Source organism: Emys orbicularis, chromosome 15, assembly GCF_028017835.1.
Source record: "Emys orbicularis isolate rEmyOrb1 chromosome 15, rEmyOrb1.hap1, whole genome shotgun sequence".
Lineage (NCBI taxonomy): Eukaryota > Metazoa > Chordata > Testudines > Emydidae > Emys > Emys orbicularis.
Genome location: NC_088697.1, coordinates 27,335,060 through 27,355,819, shown reverse-complemented (window position 1 = coordinate 27,355,819; position 20,760 = coordinate 27,335,060). Strand labels below are relative to the sequence as shown.

Here is a 20,760-nt window from a genome sequence, read left to right as displayed (position 1 = left end):
GTGGTCCCCATTAAAACATCTGCATTTGTCAAAAGTTAATAGCAGTTACTACTATATACTAGATCTGAGAAATCCTCTATTTCCTTATTTCACTGCTAGCCAGTAACTGTGTAATGTCTGTTGGCAGATGATAGTTTTTTAATGGAGATTACTCTCATTTCAGAATGTCCCCTGCAAGCTTATGTACCTCAAATGGTTCAAATTTCACATACATAGAAAGGCCAATAAATGTGGCAAGAGGGAGAGCCAATGATACTTAGCTGTAAATTGGAACGCACTTTTTGATTTCCCCATGTATCCTAAATCCATGCTCCCTTTTGGTATCAAACAAATAAGAAACCTAGGTATTGGCTGTGAAATTCTCCAGGGAACCAGTGCAAAAAATCCTACCTCCATTGAAGTCAATGGCAAAACTCCCACTGACTCTGATCCAGCTGGGATTTCACCCCAAGTGAATTAACTAGTGAGTTAAATGAGCCAAGGCTAGATTTTTACTGTACTTCCCTGCTATTTTCTTCACCAAGATTTGCTCTGGTGCACTGGGCTTCTGCTTCCCTGTGCATGAGATTCATCAGCACAGGGGAAGCATCGTATTTCTCCTTTCAAACCAATGGTGCATTTTTAACATGTTTATATTGAGAGGGAGGGCTTATCAGATTTTCTCTGTAGTGTGGCATCCAAAGGTGGGAGTATCCTGTTAGTACATTAAAGGGCATGAAGAAAGTGAGAGCAAACATGGGTCTAGTTGCTTCTCTCTCTGAGTTTGTGTTGAGACATGATGAAGCACTTTCTCCAAGGTCAGAGACCAAAAAGTTTAATGCTCTTCCTCTCTTCCCTCCCCACCCCCATCCTCCCCCAGGTGAATGGGACTCTTGTAACGAACTCAAACCATGGGGATGTGGTGAAGCTGATCAAGTGTAAGTCCATGCAGGTTGTTGCTTATTTTCAGTGCACTGCTTGAAACCATTAAAGGGATGACTGTTTAAGAGGTCAAACTACCAGTTCAGCCATCAGGCAGTTACTAGGGGAGTCTAGCTCTGTTATTGACCATTATTCCACCTGTCTGATAGTGCTGAGTACGTTCAAAGTAGAGATAGTGAAGTGGAGTTTGAAATCTCTTTGAAGGGCAGGGGAAGATTTAATCCATACTTCAGCAGATACGGAATTTTACTCTTTTCTACCATTGTCCAATGGCTGAAATTACCCTACCCCCAACTACCGATCTCCTGCATCTCCCCTTGTTTTGCCTCTCTAATGTCAGTGCCTTTGTATGTCACTAATAGTTGTCATTCGAGCTGTATCTCCTGTAGATTGTCATAAAGGGATAGTGGAGTTGGGCTGGTTCCTTCATGCAGGAAAGGGATGTTACTAGTTCTTCCCAATGTAGCCCATGTTAATTCTTTGACTACAGACATGTATCTTAAACATACATTTGTCTAGCAGACTAAAAAAAGTATTTTGTCACTGCTTAACTGAGATTTTTGGGCTACCTGAAGTTTAAAAACAATCTCTCGAGCGAAGCTAACAGCATTTTCAGGCTCTTTGGTGTGAATAAACACCATTGGACAGATTAACAGATGAAGTATAGTCTGCTGCTTGTCTCTTGGGGACAGAAAGGGCCATGACTAGTCCAATGTAAATGTATGTGAAATGCGAATTGTTCTTTCTCCGCACAGCGGGTTCCTATGTAGCTCTCACTGTGCAGGGGCGCCCACCAGGGTCGTCCCAGATTCCATTAGCTGATTCTGAAGTGGATCCAGCAGCATTTGGGCATATGTCTCCCATCATGACATCTCCCCATTCGCCTGGCACATCTGGAAATGCAGAGAGGATTACTAGCCCGGTGCTGATGGGGGTAAGATTCAAATGGGCTTTTGGAGCAGGGTTGGTTGTGCAATGGGAAAATATGCTAATGTTCAGTCTCTGGAGACCTATTTTCCATTCTTGATCAAATGGAATTTGTATTCATAGTGGACACATGCCAATGGCAAAACTACCATTCAGCTAAGCATCATGTCTATTTGAGACAGCAGGGCTTGAATAGCAGGAGGGCACTACCGTCCGCTTTGAGATTTGCTAAGAAAATTGCATGATGGATGTTTGCACAATGGCCGGCTCTAGCAATGGCCATCATTCCATAACATTTATTAGCATCCAACTGCAAGAGAAACAGGCGTTTAAGGACAAGAAAATGAGTAACTGGTTTGGGTGAATCACTTTTAAGAAAGAGTTGTGGCAACTATGTTCAGATAGAGAGGCGGGTGGATACAGTCAGTGTAGGATAACGACCTGAGGAAACTTAAGAACCCATTTGGAAGGGTTTGTAGAGACCCTATATTTAAGATGGGGGTGAGGGAGCATCTCCATATTTTCCTTTCCAAGTGCATTAACATTTCTCCATTTTTCCCAGGAGGAGAACAATATTGTTCACAACCAGAAAGTGGAGATTCTGAGAAAGATGCTGCAGAAAGAGCAGGAGCGGCTGCAGGTACTGGAGAGTGGGGTCTGCAGAGGGAAGAGTTGAAAATAGAGACCAGCTTTTGAATCTTTCATTAGTACTGTCTTGATCAATTTCCTTGTGGTCTGTAACATGACTGCCTAAGAGATTGCTGTTGTGCTGGGATAGAGGCAGAGACCTGTCAAGGTGCTCATGCTTGACAGTTGAATGCTTAAGAGTGGAGGATGTCTTCTCTTCGGGAGGCTTCTATGTGCATCTCATCCCCTCTGGTCTAATCCTGAGAGATGTGAGCATCTGAGAGTCTTGTGGAAGAAAACAGGAGTTGTGGGTTTGCAGCACTTCTCAGGATTAAGCTCCAAATGTGCTTACCTCTGGCTATGGTAGAAGGTGCATCTCTTTAGTTGAGCAACTATGTGAATGTCTGTCTGAATATGGCTATGACGGGGAATTTTTTCTTACAGTTAGGTCAGGGAGAAGAGGGAGGAGCTCTGTATTAATATAGGTGCTGTAGCACCCAGTTGCAACAGCAACAGGTGTACAAATAATGCCATTTAATGGCATTTGTAATTAGTATTTCATAGACATGTCACTGATATGCAGATGAGTCAGTGACTGCAGCTCTAGGCATCAGTGTTGCAGGGATAGCTCACCAAATGCTCATTAAACTTTTCAGTCCTTGCAAGAAGATTACAGCCGAGCGCCCACCCCGCGCCTGCTTAAGGAGATACAGGAAACTAAGAAGCACATCCCTCAGCTGCAAGAGCAGCTGTCCAAAGCCACCGGCTCTACTCAGGTAATGGGAGTGTTGAGAATCCTGTCTGTGAACTCCAGCTGGACGTGCTGTAGGGAAAGCTGTATGTGGGTGGGAGCAGGGTGTTCCCTGCCATGTTCTTGCCAATTTCCACAAGCAGACCTGCACTGCCTACTTTCAGGAGCTGTCTAGATGCAGGCATAAGTGACTTTTTTTTTTTTTTTTTTTTTTTTTAAATTATTATTAGCAATTAGGCTCACAGAAGTTGATAACTTACAGGTTCTGTATATGGTGGATATGATAGTATTTAATCAGAAGTTATAATGCACCGTTGCTCTGTGTCCTAGGAGATTGAGAGGCTGTGTTTAAAGCAATAAGATCTAATTGTGTGTTAGTGATTTGATCTCTAATTTATTTCTGTATCTTAAGTAAAAAGTGAAATGAAATCTGTAAAATTATCCTATGGACTATAATCAGGTTCAAAAAAGAACTAGGGAAGTTCATGGAGGACAGGTCCATCAATGGCTATTAACCAGAATTATCAGGGATGGTGTCACTAGCCTCTGTTTGCCAGAAGCTGGGAATGGGCAATGGGATGGATTGCTTGATGATTCCCTGTGCTGTTCATTTCCTCTGAAGCACCTGGCATTGGCCACTGTTGAAAGATAGGATACTGGGCTAGATGGACCTTTGGTCGAACCCCAGTATGGCCGTTCCTATGTTATGTTCTTATATCCTTATAGTTCAGAATAAATTACTTGAAGCTCTAAAATAGAAAGTCTTTACTGAAGGGATTTTTTCCCCATTGCCTGTTGACCAGTAAAAGCAAATTTTTCCCCATTGCATGTTGTAAGGCTGTTCATGAGCACCGTGCTCTTGATGTTATTTCTTAGAAAAGCATCTACCGCCACTTAAAAAATTTGGAGTTTTATAGATCAAGCGGATTAGGTCAAATTTTGAACCTGCTAATTATAGAGTCATAAAATCGTAGAAGATTAGGGTTGGAAGAGACCTCAGGAGGTCATCTAGTCCAACCTCCTGCTCAAAGCAGGACCAACTAAATCATGCCAGCCAGGGCTTTATCATCCTAAGCGTTCTACTCCTTAAACACCTCATTGCCCTGCTTCGGGCAGTCTCTTAATACATTTTCTCTTTCTTAGGATGGAGTTTTGTCCTCCAGATCTGTGACGGAGTCACTGCAGATCAGTGAAGTAGAGGCTGAGAGTGGGGATGGGCTGAGCAAAATAGACTACAGCAGTGGTGACGGCTCCCAGCCGAACAGTGACATTGCTGATGTGAGTATAGGGTAGCTCCGAAGCTCCACCTTTGTCCCTTTGCGCTTGTTTTTCTCATAATGGGTTTTAGGTTGACAGCTCTGTCCTCCATGTGTTATGCATATGTTCGCTCTCTCATGCACACAGTACTAGGACAGCGCTTTGAGGGATGTACCAAAGACGCTGCTGTGAGGAAGCTTGCAGTGCTAGTCTTCCCTGAGGCACTGGGAAAGGAAAATACCATGTTTTTCAGGGTTGGGTTTTCCTGGCACATTCCCTGTTACCAGGCTGAGAAAGATGAATGCCAGTGTCTTACAGAAATGAGACAAACTACAGTATCTGGAAGAACATCTTAATGTTCCGTATGTGGTTAGAATGACTCAGACAGTCACAGGGCAAGTTGCCAGGAGTGTGAGGAAAAGCATCACTCCTACCAGATACACATCAGTCATTAACCAGTAGTTAGTCTTTTCTTTTATTAATCCATCAGCTAACTATCTAGGTACTAATAAGACCCCATCGCTATAGTGTTTTAGCACCTAACCTTTAATTAATGCGTTGTTTGGTTAGTACTGGGGAATTGGGACTGGGGCTGTTATAGAACTTATGGGTCATTTTTCTGAGCTGTGTATTGGGGATATGATGATTTTTACCTCCTAGTGGGTTGTGTGAGGTTTGATAGTTTTGTAAATAATTTGATATCCCTGAGAGAAAACTGCCATGCAAAATAATCATGTAGTTGTAGTCTGAGTTTCCGGTTTTAGGTTTATATGAACAAAATCTCACTGAAATGTAAAGTTGAAAGAAGACTTTATAAAAACTCTAGACAAAAGCTCCTGAAACAGACAATCTTTGCAGAATTGAAAATTGACTTATAGAGGGGAATGGTGGGCCGTGGGGCTCTCCCACCCTTACAGGGGAGCTGAGCCCAAGAAATGCAAGGCTTTGAAGGGGGTCTGTTTTTATTAATGACAGCCAGCGGTAGTCACACCCATTATAGTTAAGGTAGCAAATGAGTTTCCATTATCGCCTTCTGTTTTCACAGGCTTCAAAATCTTCACCTATTAAGTGGAAGGCCATTGTCATTAAGGGAACTGTGGCATGGGTTTCCTTTTATTTTGCGGGGATCAGGGAAGAGTGGGAATCGTATTGTTTGATTCTTGAAGAATCTCAGCTGCCCCCTCTCCCTTTTCTTGATTATTAGCGATGATGTAGGAGTCGAGCTGGGTGGGGCTTCAATTTGCAATTGGAAATTAAAGGAACAGGGACCAGAAAAAGATCAAGATTGTCCGTTTGCTCCCTCTCGTTTTTATGCAATATAATAGTGGTTTTCAACCTGTGGTGCACAGACCCCTGGGGATCTGGAAATCTTAGGAATAGTCTGCAAATGGGTCCCACCTCCATTTGAAATGTTTGAGGTCCACAAATGAAAAAAGGTTGAAAACCACTGCAATATAACATCAGTGAGAACTGCATTTTAAGGGGACTAGGCAGGGCAAAATTACCATTTGAGGTAGTAGCCTTTGTAATGAAAGAAATTCTGTCAATATTATTAGCTTAATTTACTCAGTTCCTTTCATGTGTCCTAGAAACATATTAAGTTACTGGTTTTAAATAGTGTGCCTATGGGTGTCTATTTAGGGTTTAACTTTTCTTGACTATTTCTGGCAGCTACTTAGCAATCCATTGAATGTGAGCCATGTAAAATTTGTCTGTTACTCAAGAACTTGCTCTACAGTTCTTATTTTTCTGAGCCTGCTGATACTCACCAGAATTGCCCTTCCTTTCTTCCCAGAGTCCCCGGAGTGGCCTGAAGGAACGGATTTCCCTGGAAGAGAGTCCAGAGAAGAGTGAGATTCAAGATACTGTGAGTCCAAAAGCAGCAGTGTGACCATAGCTGCTGCTTCTGTAATGAGTCCATTAAAATCTCCCCCCCCTCCCCCCTGTTGTCTAAATGGAACATAAATTGACTTTTTGCCTTAGAAAATAAAATGCAATTAAGAATTGTGCAGGAAACTTCAATTGGCCAAATAAATATTTATGGAGCTTAAAAGGGGGTCCATTAAAGGATCAGAAGTATATAATCTGCTGTAAAACAGCTGTCTCTCAAATGGCTGGAGCTGTCACCTATGTCTGTATTCCTTCAGCCCCACCCTAAATGGAGGAAGGCTTTCTTGCCTTGGGACACTCAATCACTGTGTGACTGGGACCTCAGGGATGTCATTGTGAATGGGGAAAAGAGAAACTTTTGTCTGCAGTAGTTATTGGTTATTCGAATGAATAATTTTCCCGAGGAAGAATTCTAAAGGGTATGCCTCTCACCCGTTAGTTCTCAATTGGTTCCCAAATTGTGGTGCATGCACCACTGGCGATATGTCCGCTTGATGCTCCTTCAGTTCGCAACAGTTTAAGAGGGTGATACATGAACCGATATAGTTTGGGAACTGCTGCGAGTCAAATGCCCCCATTTGCAGAAAGAAGTTGCTAGGCATATACCACCTCACAGCATGCCTCGTTGGAGGCATTCTCACTTTGATGGGTGACGTTCAGAGAATACAAAAACAGGCCATTCAATGTGGGTTTGAAACCTATTAACTGTGGCTTTTCTGAGCATTCTTATCTTAAAAGGGGAAGATCCTAATGTCTCAATTCAGGAACCTGCATTTCCCCCTTGTGGTCCAGCAAGGGCACCCACTGTAGGCTCCAGGCTCCTCAGCTGACAGCTCTCTTGCGTGGGGGAGGGGACGGGGATGGGGGGGACGGGACCTGCGCCACTCTCCCTCCTGACTGGGGTATTTCCAGACTGCACAGCTCCCTGCTTACACTTCGAGCTCCCCAGCTCAAAGCTGGCCTGCTTGTCTTTTCTCCTCACAGACAGTAAACCGTATAATTGCCATAGTTAACATACCACATAGCACTTTATAAGCAAGCACATTTATTCTTAAGGTAAATGCATTACAGAAAAATTATAAACAATAAAAGAACCTACATGCATGCTAATCAGCTTCCCAGAGATCATCCCCTGACTCCAAGGGCTCTGACCAGTGAAAAGTCCTTCAGACTCCACCCCAGGGGTTTTCTGTGGTCACAAGTTCATCACAGCTTCAGCTCAGAACAAGGGCTTTTGTTCTTCTGGTGCCTCAGTGGGCCAAAGTCCTTCCAATCCTTCCCTTAGGATTGGGGCCCTCCTTGGACCAGGGGTCCTGTCCATTCGCTGCATCAGAAAGAAGGCCTGGGTCAGTTTAAACTCGGGCTGTTTGGTCTAAAGACCAGACTGAGTTTCAAAAGAGTGACTGTTTAAAAATGAAACTGTCATAATCTCCTTATAGGCGGTTGCCAAAGAGAAACCTTCCCTGAGACCTTAACCGCTTTCTGCATTTTTTTTCTCTCTCAACACCCCAGGATTCTCAATCCAGTATTGGGAGTCCCTCCTCCCGCATGGCACCTCAGATCATCGGAGCAGAGGATGACGACTTTGACACTGAACAGGAGCAGGTGGGTATCGCTCTTCTCTGTCACAAAGCCATTTCTTTGGGATGGGACACAGCTGCATCTAAACACTTTCCTTATGCCTCTGTTATGACCACGTCATGCCATATTGTTAGCAGACAGTTCTTGTCTAGTAAAGTTTAAAAAAAAAAAAAAAAAAAAGAGAGAGAGAGAAAAGAGAGGATTCATTGTCACTGTTGGCCCTAACTAACGGCAAATGGCACTTTCAGAGTCTGCGCTAAAATAGTCAGTGATTCTTTGTTATCCTGTCGTTTTCCCCATAACTTTAACCTCACCAGAAATTAATCTGCTTTATTGTATTGCCTAGCTTTAATTGGCTTTTTGTAAGCTGCCGTGTTGCTTCAGCAGTGATCTTTTCTAATACCTTTGTACTGAAGGGTTTTAATCGTAATTTGCTCTTGATTCTGTTCCATTATGTCTTGTGTGAAAGTGTTTTCAAGTCCTAAACTGTATGGAAAAGACCAGGAAGCGGGCTGATGCTGAGCTCTTCCAGAAGGGCTAGAATGGCAGTCCATGAGTCGTGGCGTTAGGCTGGTTCTGCTCTGTTGCTTACCAAAGAAAGGAGAAGCCATTCGACTGGGAAGAAGCCTTCCAGGTTTCTCACAGGCCTTTGTGTGCAATTGAAGTGGACTGTCTGTGTCTTTACAGATTAATGGGCAATGCAGCTGTTTCCAGAACATCGAGCTACTGAAATCTCGCCCGGCTCACCTGGCTGTGTTCCTGCATCATGTGGTGTCCCAGTTTGACCCAGCAACGCTGGTAAGATGTCACTCTGGAATGGTTCTGCTGGGCTAGATTAATGGGGTTGGCCTGAGTGGTCTGGAGTCACCTCTCTCTTAAGCAACATAATCCCGGATAGTGCAGCTGCTTTGGCAGTGAGAAAAATGAAGCTCTCTTTGTGTGAGGGTTCACCTCTCAGGCGTGTGTCGAGCTTTTGAATAAATGAAGGGAAATGTCAGATAAATAAAATGGCCTCTAAAAGTATTGATTCATCTCTTCAGCACAGCCATGTTACAAGTTCTTCGCCAGTAACTGGAGTTTTGAGAGGCTTATCTCCTCTGAACATTTGGGAGGAAATTCACAGGTAGAATTTGGAGAGTTCTCACTCTCTCTCTTTCCTCCAGCTTTGCTATCTTTACACGGACTTGTACAAACAGACCAACTCCAAAGAGACTCGTCGTGTCTTCCTTGAGTTTAACCAGTTCTTCCTGGACCGAGCTGCGGTAGGTTCCAAGACAGGTGTGCCCTTTTGTCTCCCCCTGCAACCACACGGAAGGAACTGATTTTACCTTACTCATTCTGATGTGCTGGAGAGCTCTTAGAAGTGCTATAGGCACTGTGGAACCTTCATTTGTATCCAGGCCGGGTAGACCTAGCCTTCTGTTTTGTGGGGTAAAAGCTGTTGTCTGTGGGTGTCTTAAATACCAGAATACTGTCTGTCTCTTCCTGAAAGATCACATGACCGGTTTCATAAGAGTAGGCCAGAACTCCCCTTGGTCCCCACTCTGCACATATTGTAAAGTATTCTGCACTCCAGTTATTTGGTGCTTTCCAACCTACAGGTGCTGCATTTCATTGGCTGTGTGTGTGTGTGTGTGTGTGTGTGTGTAACTGGAGCTTCACAATGAAAAGCACTATAGAAATGTTGCTATGGATTAAAGCTGATACAGCCTTCTCTCCAGTGCCTCAAACTTCTGGGGGTTTACATAGTGTTTCATCTATTGCTCACAGCCATTATACATTATATATGGCTTCCCTATTCTTTATCGTTTGTGGTCTATCAGGTTGAGATTTACTTCTGCCGAGTTTAAAATGTATGATCGTTATTTATAGTTGAGTAAACTGAAATGACTCAATGGCTGAATTGACTGTGCGGTCATAGCATTGCCACCAATGCTCAGAAATCTGAAAACGGAAGTAAAATTTTTCAAATGTAATTTAAAAAAAAAAAAAAAAAATCAAGTTAGTCCTGGTTTTCTAACCACCTCCTCCCCATCCCCCCCAAAGCTGTACCCAGGCAGAGGCGCTTCTTCCATCTGTCTCCTGTAACTACTGTAGTTCCTTGTTAAAATCTTAGCACTGAATGTAAGAGAATAAAGCTGGCCACAACCTCAGGACTATGGAAACCCCCCGATTTGCGAGCAGCATGTTCTTTGATAGGAAGTGGAATGAGTTTGACATCCGAGATAACCTGGGGCAGTCGTCCGTTGCTGTAGAGTTGGATTCTGCCGCTTAAATTGATGCGACAGTTACACAAAATTCTCACATTAGCATCTGTTTTACAAAGACGAGGAGCCTCTATTTTGCCATAATGGATAAGATCCATGGACAGGCTCATCTGATATCCTGCCTGAAGCAGGGGTCTGTACCACACCTTGGAGGAAGGTGAAACCACTTCCATGATGCACCTAGTAACAGTGCAATGCTATCTAAAATATCAGTTGTAGGAATTATTTTGGGGAAACTCTATGGCCTGTGTTATACAGGAGTTCAAACTAGGTGTTCACAATGGTCCCTTCTGGCCTTAGAATCTATACGTTCTGAGCAGAGGGAATTGCCTTTGTGACTCCTGCAAGTGCTCAGATTTGATGAGCCTATGGGGAGAGAAGAGCCTGTCACGTATGGTCTCACTCTTACATTTGCTTTCCTTTTTCAGAATCTGAAGGTTCCAGTTCCAGATGAAATATCTATAGATCTAGGTAAGGTCCTTTTATACTGAGTGTCCGTTGGCATAGATCCTACTGTTTGAGACAGTCCTAACGGATCTCTTAAAGAAATCTCTCTGTGGGTATGTCTTCAGGTGTGTGTTTGACACCTAGACAGTGTTGCATGTCAAACATGGAGAGACAGGTAGGTGGTCGTGTTGGTGTTTGATTGGGAAGAACATTCTATACGCTCTGGTATATGGCTAGATGGGAGGCGTGGGCACCTACATCTTGTATTTGTTTAGTGTGATATTGGGTATAGCTAACGCTGTTGGCGCTTAATGCACTTTCACGTGGCAGACAGCAGGAGGTAAAAGGTCACTGCTACATAGACTGAAGAGCTTATGTGGATGGCTTTCTCCTAATACAGAGTAACTATTGTAATACAGTGTTCTAAAGCGAAACCCCGCCTCTTCTTCCTCCCTTCACCTGCAGAAAAAAGAAGGCCAGAACTCATTCCAGAGGAATTGCACCGCCATTATATCCAAACTATGCAAGATAAAGTCTATCCAGATGTCCAGAGGCATCTGGAAGATTTCAGGTATGTAGACTCTTTCCTGCAGTTTGGACTGAGCACTAAACTTCAGCCCTGCCCCGAGTTAACATTCTGTTAATATGGAGGGAAGTTCAAACTTCCAGGACTTGGTAATTCATCTTTGGCCTAGATGAATCCTCCATGTTAGCAAGTCACTGTGGGGATACTCTAGAATTTTGGAGCTCACTTGCTCCTCTGCTGTGTGTGGTCAGAGCAATTGCATGGTCATCTGTGATTGCTTGGAAGGACAGCCCTGGGCTCTTCAATTGCCCTCTGTATTGGCACAGACACTGAGCGCACAGTGCTCAGATCAGACTTCCTCTCTTCCTTGGCCATTCTTGCCCGTCTCCGCCTCTTCCTATGTGGGGCACAGCTTATTGGAGAGCAGTCTGGCTGCCGCCCTTGACCTCAGAAGCTGTATTTGCAGTTTGTGAAGCCTCCTTGCTCCATGAAGTGGTATTGGCTCTGCTTTACTGCTTGGGCCAATGATGCACAGAGGTGAAGTGACTTTCCCAAGGCCACATAACATTTTGGTAGGAGAGGTGGGACTGGAACTATCGAGCATTCTGAATGCTGGGAGGCCACTTGTTCACATCACCCAGGTATGTTATTTCATGGGGTTATTTTCTCTCCTTATTTAGACAGAAGCGTAGCATGGGATTGACGCTGGCCGAAAATGAACTGACCAAGCTGGATGCAGAACGTGTCCGTGACCGGATCACGTTGGAGAGAGAGAGAGCGTGTGCGGAGCAGATAATTATCAAAATCGAGGAGGTGTTGTAAGTAGCAGCATGTGTGAATGTGGGGGTAACCTGCAGACTGTCTTCTATCCACTCAAGGCTTGATGAGAGCAAAGCAAAGGAGTTGAGAACTGAAAACAATTCAGGGTCATCACCTTTCCCCTCCTCCCTAGTTTGCTTCTGGCAGCTGTTGGATTACCCATCAGTATAATGGAGGCCATCGGAGAATGAATCCAGAGCAAATATCCCCAGATAGTCTGTAGTGGATTTGCTTATTCCTGGAATACATATTAAATAGCAGCTCCAGGGCTTCCGTTCTTGGCATCTCGAGTGTCAGACCCAGAATTTTTTGTAGTTGGCTCAAAGAAACTTGCAGCCTCAGACTTGGTTTTTAGAAGAGCTGCTGGCTTCTCCCTATGGAATTTGGCTGGGATTTGTTAGGATTCAAGGAGGAGGCACTATACAAATAGGTGCTGTCGTGCTGGATTGTTTTTGCTTGGGATTGGTTTGTGTTCTTTAAACTGTCTCTCTCATTTTCAGGATGACTTCTCAGCCTCTGGAAGAGGACAAGAGGTAATGTACCAGTTTTGTGGAGTTTGCATGTGGACTAAGATCACCTCACCTAAGTGCTGTCGCTTGGCTCCGTGTCTGACTTTTGCTGAGCAGGACAAGATAGCCCTCTGCTGGCTGTAGCAGCAAACTTCATTTTCTAGATGTGCTCTCCGTCGGAGATCAGTCTGGATGGAGCCTTACTGTATCGGGGCAAGTTTTACTGCAGCTGAGACTTAGCTGCATTGTGGTATTACTAGTATGTTTACTGTTCTAGAACTTCTGGAAACATTTTCTGAATAATTGCCTAGATGTTACAGAGCAGTGGTTCTCAACCTTTCCAGACTACGGTACGCCTTGTAGGAGTCTGATTTGTCTTACGTTGCCTCCAAATTTCACCTCACTTAAAAACTACTTGCATTCAAAATCGGACATACAGATACAAAAATATCACAGCACACTATTACTGAAAAATTGCTTACATTCTCATTTTTACCATATATTTATAAAATAGATCAATTGGAATATAAATATTGTACTTACATTTTGGTGTATAATACAAACAAGTCATTGTCTGTGTGAAATTTTAGTTTGTACTGACTTCACTAGAGCTTTTTCTGTAGCCTGTTGTAAAACTAGGCAAATATCTAGATGAGCTGATGTACCCCCTGGAAGATGTCTAAGTACACCCAGGGGTACAGGTACCCCTGGTTGAGAACCACTGCTACAGAGGATGTATCAGTCAGCAGGTATCAGGGACTACATTTTGCACTTGCAAGAGGACAGGTTCTATGATGGGCAAGGTGTTTTCTGGTCTCTTGTGACTGTCACATCAAAAGGAATTGGTGCCCCAATGCCAGAGAAGGATTTTAATTAGAAAATCAGTTGTTCATCTCTGTATGCCAACTTCTTAATTAAGAGGCTTGCCAAACTCAGTTTTTACCAGTTTCCCCCTCTCTTTCATTTGTCTTGCAGTTCAACCATGCAGTATGTGATTCTCACCTACATGAAATATTTGGGTGTGAAAGTCAAGGAGCCCCGGAGCCTGGAGCAGAAGCGTGGACGTATTGGTTTCCTGCCAAAGATAAAGGTAAGAGCGGCACATCCGGAGTCTGTGGCCAACCTTCTCAAACGTGAGTGCCTCAAGTAAGACTCCATACTTAAGCGCCTAAATATAAGTGGCCATGACTTCCAGTGGTGCTGAGTGTCTGCAGCCTCCATTGACTTCAGTGGGAGCTGGGGCTGCTCCACACTCCAGTGTGTCAGGTGTCTAAAGATGGATTTAAGAGCCTATGTTTTGACACGTTAGCTTTGTTCCTCTCTCATTTGGCTGCCTGACTCCTGGTCACCCTCTTCTCATACTTCGAGTCCTATAAAAGCTCTGGGTAAGGAAATGACCCTTAGAACCCACTCCTCTCTCCTGGAAATCGAAATACTGTTGTGAACTGTCCTGCGCTGACAAAGAGGGATAGGGATAGACCAACTGGTGTGAATGGGTCTCGACCATCTTGAACTTCTAGGATTCTGAGGTAGTAGCAGATATAGCTATAACTGACTCCTGGAGAAATGAGTTCCTCATTTGGTTTTTCTTTGGTTGCGGATTAACCACAGCAAAGTATAAAGAAAGAGAAAGAAGGGGAGGAAAAAGTGAAGAGGAGAGGCTTCCCCAGTATCCTGGGACCACCACGGAGACCGAGTCGCCATGACAGCAGTGCAAGTATGTTGGACTGTGGAATGTGCGTTCTGCTTACTAATTGTCTGTCTGAAAATTCGGTTGGTCTCTGCACCCATCGTCACCCTATATCCCAATGAGACTTAAAATCTGTTTAGGTAACCTCCACAATGCACAGAGTACTTTAGATGTCGGCTAAAGAAACCCTCTGAACAACATCCTCGTATCAGAGCTTGAGTAGCCATTCGTTAACTGGAGACTCATTGGGTTTGAGATGTGATTTTTAAAAAACAAAGCAAGCTAATGAAATTATTTGTTGAAATCTCTCTGAGGGTTTCTGGAGACAGGAAGGCCTCCAGCAATCTCTGTCTGGTCTGTCTCTGTTCAGTTGGCAGGGCCATGGAAATTCAGAAGCAGCGCCATCCAAAGCACTTATCCACGGCCTCTTCAGTTAGTCCAGAGCCGCCAGACTCTGTCAAGATGCGCCAGAGTGGGTCCTCCAGCGATGGTACAGACACGACATGCCCTCCTGCCAATCCTATGTCTCCTTTAGCTATGGGGCCCTTTACCTCCCCGGAAGGAAGCAAGGACAGCGAGACAGGTGAGAGGATGCTGGAGTGGGGAGGGTTAAAGGCTGTATTGCGGACAGGATGTGCAAATTGCCATCCCATTGTAAGAGCATGTTACTAACATTGAGGCCCTTAGACACTGATTCTTCGTGTTCAGTGATCTGTGCTGAGTTAGGTCACTGGGTCCTTGAATGTGGCTTCCAAATTCTGTATTGTTTGATCATCCTGAGGAAGAAATAGCCCCAACTTCAGTGCTCAAGTACCCAGCCCTGCAAAAATAGATGAATGCAATGTTAAATGCTTCTCTGTTAAGGCTTCTTTCTTTCGAAGATCAGGAATTGTTGTGTTTATTTTATTTTTGTCCCCCCTCAGCCTCCAAGAGAGCTCTGAAAGCTAGTTTTGTGTTTTGATCTCTCCTGGAAACCCTTGACCGTTCTCTTTTCAGGCCCCAAGCTGTCTGGAGATGCTCCACCTCCTAGTGACTCTATGGATGGCGCACCCCGCACACCTAACACCATCTTTGATTTCCCATCCCCTCCGCTGGACCAGCTGCAAGAGGAGGAAGGGGAACTTGATAGGTATTTATGGGCACAGGTTATTTGGAGCTGGGAAGGGTGTAGCAATTATATTGGGTCTATAGAACAACATTGGCAGCATGGCCTATTTTGAACATTATTTGGGGCGGGGTGAGGGGAGAAGGGGGGAGAATAGAGACACTGCCCCCAAGATACTTGAGTTTCCTCCCACTATAATTGTAGTAGAAGACTCTCTCTTCAGCATCAGGGCTAGAATGTCAAGTTTGGCTAGAGACACAAACCAGTCCTTAAGATTTCACTCTGGAGCTCCGCTGAATGGAATGAAATCCCATTACTCAAGTTAATCCTGTAATGTGTTGTGTTTTTGTTGTTTAGATTAGCTGACTTGGGAACACCAAAACCTTTCCGAAAGTGAGTATGGCTGTGAACTAGTTGGAACTAAAGACGTTACTTTACTTTATGGTAATACCTGATGTAGCACTTGACAAAGGAGGTCAGCATAGTTATCCCCATTTCCCACAGGGTGGAGACTGAAGTATGGAGAAATGATGTGACTTGACCAGGTGCACTTAGCAGGCCAGTGGCAGACCTGGGCTTTGAACCCAGGTCTCCTGAGTGACAGTCAAGTGTGCTGTCCACCAGGCCACACTCTTATAAAGTAGAGCTCAGTGATATTTGTAATCTGTCCCTGTTCAAAATAGCTTCAATGACCATCCTAGATAATAGTACTGGGTAGTGGGATTATTAATACCCACGTTGTGAAGCGCTGTGTGATGTCTGGATGAAAAGCACTAATTATTATTACCACTGCTTATAATGGTTGGATTGGGAGTCAAGAATACTGGGTTCTGTTCCTACGGGTATGTCTACACTGGCAAGTTTCTGCGCCACAAGTTATACCACTTTCATTAAAACGCTGTTGCCTGTCCACACTGCGCTCCTTGTGATGCTGGAGCGCATCAACATTAGCAGCTCTTGCAACGGCAAAGAAAGCAGTGCATTGTGGTAGGTGTTCCATTGCGCAACTGGCCGCCAGGTGCTTTGGGAAGGGTTTGCAATGCCCCATGGGGCAAGCACAGCGTCACATGATGCAGGTTTCCCAATCCAATTGTTCCATGGGCATCCTCCTACCAGGGCCGGCTCCAGGCACCAGACGAGGAAGAATGTCCCTGGGGCGACCCATTGAAAGGGGCGGCACATTCCAGCCCCACCCCCCCTTTTTTTTTTTTTTGCTTAGGGCGGTAAAAAAAGCTAAAGCCGGCCCTGCCTACTACATTGCCAGCTGCTTTTCAACTGCAGTGTGTGGGGGAAAGTGTGTGACAGGGAGGGTGTGGGTGTATGGGGGGGAGAGACTGTGTTTTGGGGGACAGTTTGTCAGCATGCTGTCTTGTAAGTTCAGACAGCGGCAGGAAGCAACCAGTCCTGAGGCAGGGGGAGGGGGAAACCCCGACATCAGCCCCCGTCTTTCTCTCTCGTGCACGCCCACGCCCACCTGCCTCTGTGTTCAACAGCATGAGCATTCCACATTGAAAGGGGAGTGGCGCATGTCTCCAGGCAGCCAAGTTAAAAACAATGAGCAGAGCGGTCTCTTGAGGCATTATGGGACAGCTCTGGAGGCCAAATTACAGCACAGAAAGCAACCAAGTGTCTACACTGGCCATAGAATGCTGGAGCCTCTGCACAAATAGCCTTATGACTCTCGTCGAGGTGGGGTTTTTTTTGCAGCGCTGCAACTGGGAAGTTTCTGTGCACAAAGTGGCTCGGCAGCATGTACGCATCTGCAGTTTGAGCGCAAAAAGCTGCTTTTCTGTGCAGAAACTTGCCAATGTAGACAAGCCCTAAATCTTTGTGGTAGTATCTGCAGATGGAGGGAAGAGATGATTTTCCTCCCCCCACCCCCATTCTGCTGTCTTACTATGTGACCTTGAGCAAATGACTTCACCTCTGTGTAGCCATGTCGTAAAATGGGGATTATAATACTCAATGCAGAGGGTGTTGTAAGAGTGAACGCTAAGCCTTAGATAAAGGTCTCTGTAAAAGGGCTAAGTACCAAACTGCATCTGTAACCAGAAGGCTTCTGGCAGCTTCCCTGAGTATTTCTTAACATTTTACAACTGTTTCTCCCCCCCTCTGCCTCCACTTTGCCATTTTCTTCCCTGTGTCGGTGCTTGAATCAGAAGGCGTCTGACTGGCGTGTTCTCTCTCTTCAGGATGGACAGTGTGGGCTTTGGGGATATTCAGAGTGAGGATGAGCTGTTTGATTTTGACACTGAGACTGATCCTCCCAACTGGCAGCAGCTGGTGAGCCAAGAGGTGCTGCTGGGGCTGAAACCCCACGAAATCAAACGCCAGGAAGTGATTAATGGTGAGTTCACGTGTTTCTCTTTGCTGACCCACCAACTCCTGGAACCTTCAAACTTCAAGCAGGTGCAAACTGCTGGTATAGAGTTGATATATCAGTAGGTAACATGCAGAGATGCTAGACTGGCTCAGTCCCAAAGTAGAGCAAGCAATTTTAGATGGCAAAACAAGGACCAGCTTACAGCATGCTTGGAGGAGTAAAGAGGCAGGGAGGACTACATACTGCTTGTTGGAAAAAGCAGGATCTAAGGGAATGGCTCCTATCCCAGCACACTCATGGAGACTTCACCTTGATCTCAAATCATACAAGTCTACAGAGCTGTGTGTGTGACTGAGTGAGCTGATAGGTTAATTCAGTAACAAGTTTGCTTCCCTGCACGTTCCTGTATCTAGGGTAACGGAGCATGGTTTCTGATTTCTTAGTACACCAGAATCTGGGCCAGCAAGGAGGGCACAGATGAGGGGAGAGATTTTCGCAGATTCAGGTTCCTGACCCCAGAGTTAATACGTGCTCTCTAAACTGCTTAATTTATTAAGTAACTCAATTGCTGGCAGATTCTGGCTTCCCGCTATGGACCATGTTGGAATCCACACTGTTCCTGCGTTAAATGAGTAATAATCCCGTATTTCTCTTCTTCCTCTTCAGAGCTGTTCTACACTGAGCGAGCTCACGTCCGCACGCTGAAGGTGCTGCATCAGGTCTTCTACCAGCGTGTACTCCGTGAAGGCATCCTGACCCCCTCTGACCTGCGCAAAATCTTTTCAAACCTGGAGGATATCCTTCTGCTCCACAGTAAGGGCAGATGAGGCACCTTTCAGCTCTGCTAGCCTCACGACAGCAGTGATGGATGCACACATCTGAGATATACATGCTTGCTGATGCAAGTATGCATAAGTATATCCGCACATAGTGAGCATCCACACACAGCACTTGAATTACACGCACGCAATCATTTCACACTTGGTTTGCAAGCATATCTGTTGCCAAGGTGCCAGATACACTCTTGTTCTCATCCACATCCCCAAGCTGTCTTGAGGCGATGTACGCTCCCTCTTTCATAAACAGAGCAATAGTGAGATGAATACTCATAGGCACGTGTGAAAAAACTACCCAGACAGGTGCTGCCCAGGAGGATAATAGGCAGAGGGCTACTAAAGGGAGCAATATGTATTTGGATGCTGATGCTTCTGAAAGGCAGGGTTTCCTAGTGGTTAGAGCAAGGGACTGTTATTTAGGATTCCAGCTGTATCACTGTGATTTTGGGCAAGCCACTCGCTGTAACCTTACTGTGTCTGTTTCCCCACATTTTAAAATTAGAATAGCATTAACCCTCTCCTCCTTGCGAAGTAGACAAAGTAATGTTGGAAAAATTCTTGGAGTGGGTGGTTATTGTTCATTCTTATTAATGATTCCTGTTTATCAATATTAGCCTACCATCTAGCACTTCTGTTGTTTCACTTTAATTTGCCAGGTGATTATTGCAAATCCAGTCTCCTTTTTGGTTTGTTTGCATTTTGAAATAAATGACCAATTTAGATCATATTAATTATCCCTTCTTTTGCCTTTTTCCCCCTCCAGCTGGTTTGAATGATCAGATGAAAGCTGTCCGTAAACGGAATGAGACCTCTGTTATTGATCAGATTGGGGAAGACTTGCTAACCTGGGTAAAATGAATTTCTTTTTCTCCCTGTTCAGAAACGTAAATATTCCTGAAAGTGAGAGTCCAATAACCATAGTAAATAAAGCCCCAGGGAAACCAGTGTAATTCGCACCCACCAAGAACGTAATATCTGAAATCTGTAATTTCTGTGGAGCTGATATGGAGGTGGGGACACAGGATGGTGAGAAGGTGGAGGGAGCTCAACATGGAGTTTTTGTGGAGTGCTTTATCTAGTAGAGTGCTTTTATTCAGTTAAAGATAAATACGTGAGTCATTTCTTTAAAGGTGACCTCCTTAGAGGGGAAAACTTGTCTGCCTTTTTTGCTTCTTTATGATGTGTGAAGGACAGAAAGGAGGGTGTGTGTGTGTGTGTGTGTGTGTGTGTGAGAGAGAGAAAATGATTGGCTTTTGCTGGGTAGTTGGATTACTTATATTTTTACCTTGGAAATATTGAGAATATAAAGTATTGTATTCCCTGTGTTTCTGCTGGAGGATTCATAAAACTACTAGACAATTGGAGTGGGAGTTTCCTCAGACCCAAGTGGAAGGAATTGGGAGTGTTTGAGTCCTTCAAAAAATGCTTGTATCCCGAGGGTCAGACTTTCTGTTGCTGTCTTGTGAAACCTATTTAATGTAGAGTTTCCGAGTTTGGCTAAAACTCCTTCCCTTTACAGTTGTTCAGCTTTGTCTCTTGTGATGTGTTCATCCCACCAGATCTCCATTCCTCTAGCCAAAAGAAGGCAACGTAGGCCTCATATTTCAGATGGAGGGAAGCCCCAAACCTTTTGGGTCTCCTCTGTATATTGTAAAGAAGCAAAAAATTGCGCACATGTTCCTTTCCTTTGCAGGTCACCTTTTAAAGTGTGTGGATGGAAGGCTTGGAATGTCAGCAGGCTGGGCATTTTTCATGCCAATGCAGTCCCTTGAGATTTTTCAGCTGAATGGTCAAACCCAAAACAGGAATTCATTCCAAGTGTAGTAGGCATTTTCAGGGACTCTGTGGCCTTTTCTACACTGCCACTTTATAGCGCGGCAACTTTCTCGCTCGGGGTGTGAAAAAACACCCCCTGAGCGCTGCAAGTTTCAGCGCTGGAACGTGGCCGTGTAGACCGGGCACCAGCACTGGGAGTTACTCCCCTCGTGGGGTGGTTTTTTACAGCGCTGGGAAAGCGCTGTCCCAGCGCTGGTGCTGCCACTACACAGCCACGTTAGAGCACTGCCGCGACAGCGCTTTAATGTTGCTAGTGAAGACATACCCCTCGGCTGTCGCAAGGGTGAGTGCCAAGGAGAGCAGATACAGGGGTTTGCAGCGCAGTCTCTTGCAGTCCTCAGCCCTGCTCATTTTTTTTTTAATTTCTTTTTTTCCCCCAACTCAACCTGCCATCTCACTGCAGAAGTTTGGGGCAGGCAATAAGATCACATGTTGAATCCCGGGAGCT

The 20,760-nt window shown here is 44.8% G+C and overlaps 1 protein-coding gene across 1 annotated transcript in view; it reads left to right on the top strand.

Annotated features, from left to right (window-relative positions):
• Positions 1 to 20,760, top strand: part of ARHGEF12 (Rho guanine nucleotide exchange factor 12) — an 89,446-nt gene that overhangs the window by 46,784 nt on the left and 21,902 nt on the right. Inside the window, exons 8-28 of the mRNA XM_065417314.1 lie at positions 860 to 917; positions 1,677 to 1,855; positions 2,411 to 2,488; positions 3,132 to 3,251; positions 4,370 to 4,504; positions 6,279 to 6,350; positions 7,886 to 7,978; positions 8,642 to 8,752; positions 9,118 to 9,216; positions 10,650 to 10,692; positions 11,134 to 11,239; positions 11,875 to 12,012; positions 12,514 to 12,546; positions 13,498 to 13,612; positions 14,134 to 14,239; positions 14,583 to 14,795; positions 15,209 to 15,341; positions 15,675 to 15,710; positions 17,510 to 17,664; positions 18,307 to 18,453; positions 19,240 to 19,325. Of these exons, the coding sequence (XP_065273386.1) occupies positions 860 to 917; positions 1,677 to 1,855; positions 2,411 to 2,488; positions 3,132 to 3,251; positions 4,370 to 4,504; positions 6,279 to 6,350; positions 7,886 to 7,978; positions 8,642 to 8,752; positions 9,118 to 9,216; positions 10,650 to 10,692; positions 11,134 to 11,239; positions 11,875 to 12,012; positions 12,514 to 12,546; positions 13,498 to 13,612; positions 14,134 to 14,239; positions 14,583 to 14,795; positions 15,209 to 15,341; positions 15,675 to 15,710; positions 17,510 to 17,664; positions 18,307 to 18,453; positions 19,240 to 19,325 (2,256 nt within the window). The remainder of the gene's footprint in view (positions 1 to 859; positions 918 to 1,676; positions 1,856 to 2,410; positions 2,489 to 3,131; positions 3,252 to 4,369; positions 4,505 to 6,278; positions 6,351 to 7,885; positions 7,979 to 8,641; positions 8,753 to 9,117; positions 9,217 to 10,649; positions 10,693 to 11,133; positions 11,240 to 11,874; positions 12,013 to 12,513; positions 12,547 to 13,497; positions 13,613 to 14,133; positions 14,240 to 14,582; positions 14,796 to 15,208; positions 15,342 to 15,674; positions 15,711 to 17,509; positions 17,665 to 18,306; positions 18,454 to 19,239; positions 19,326 to 20,760) is intronic.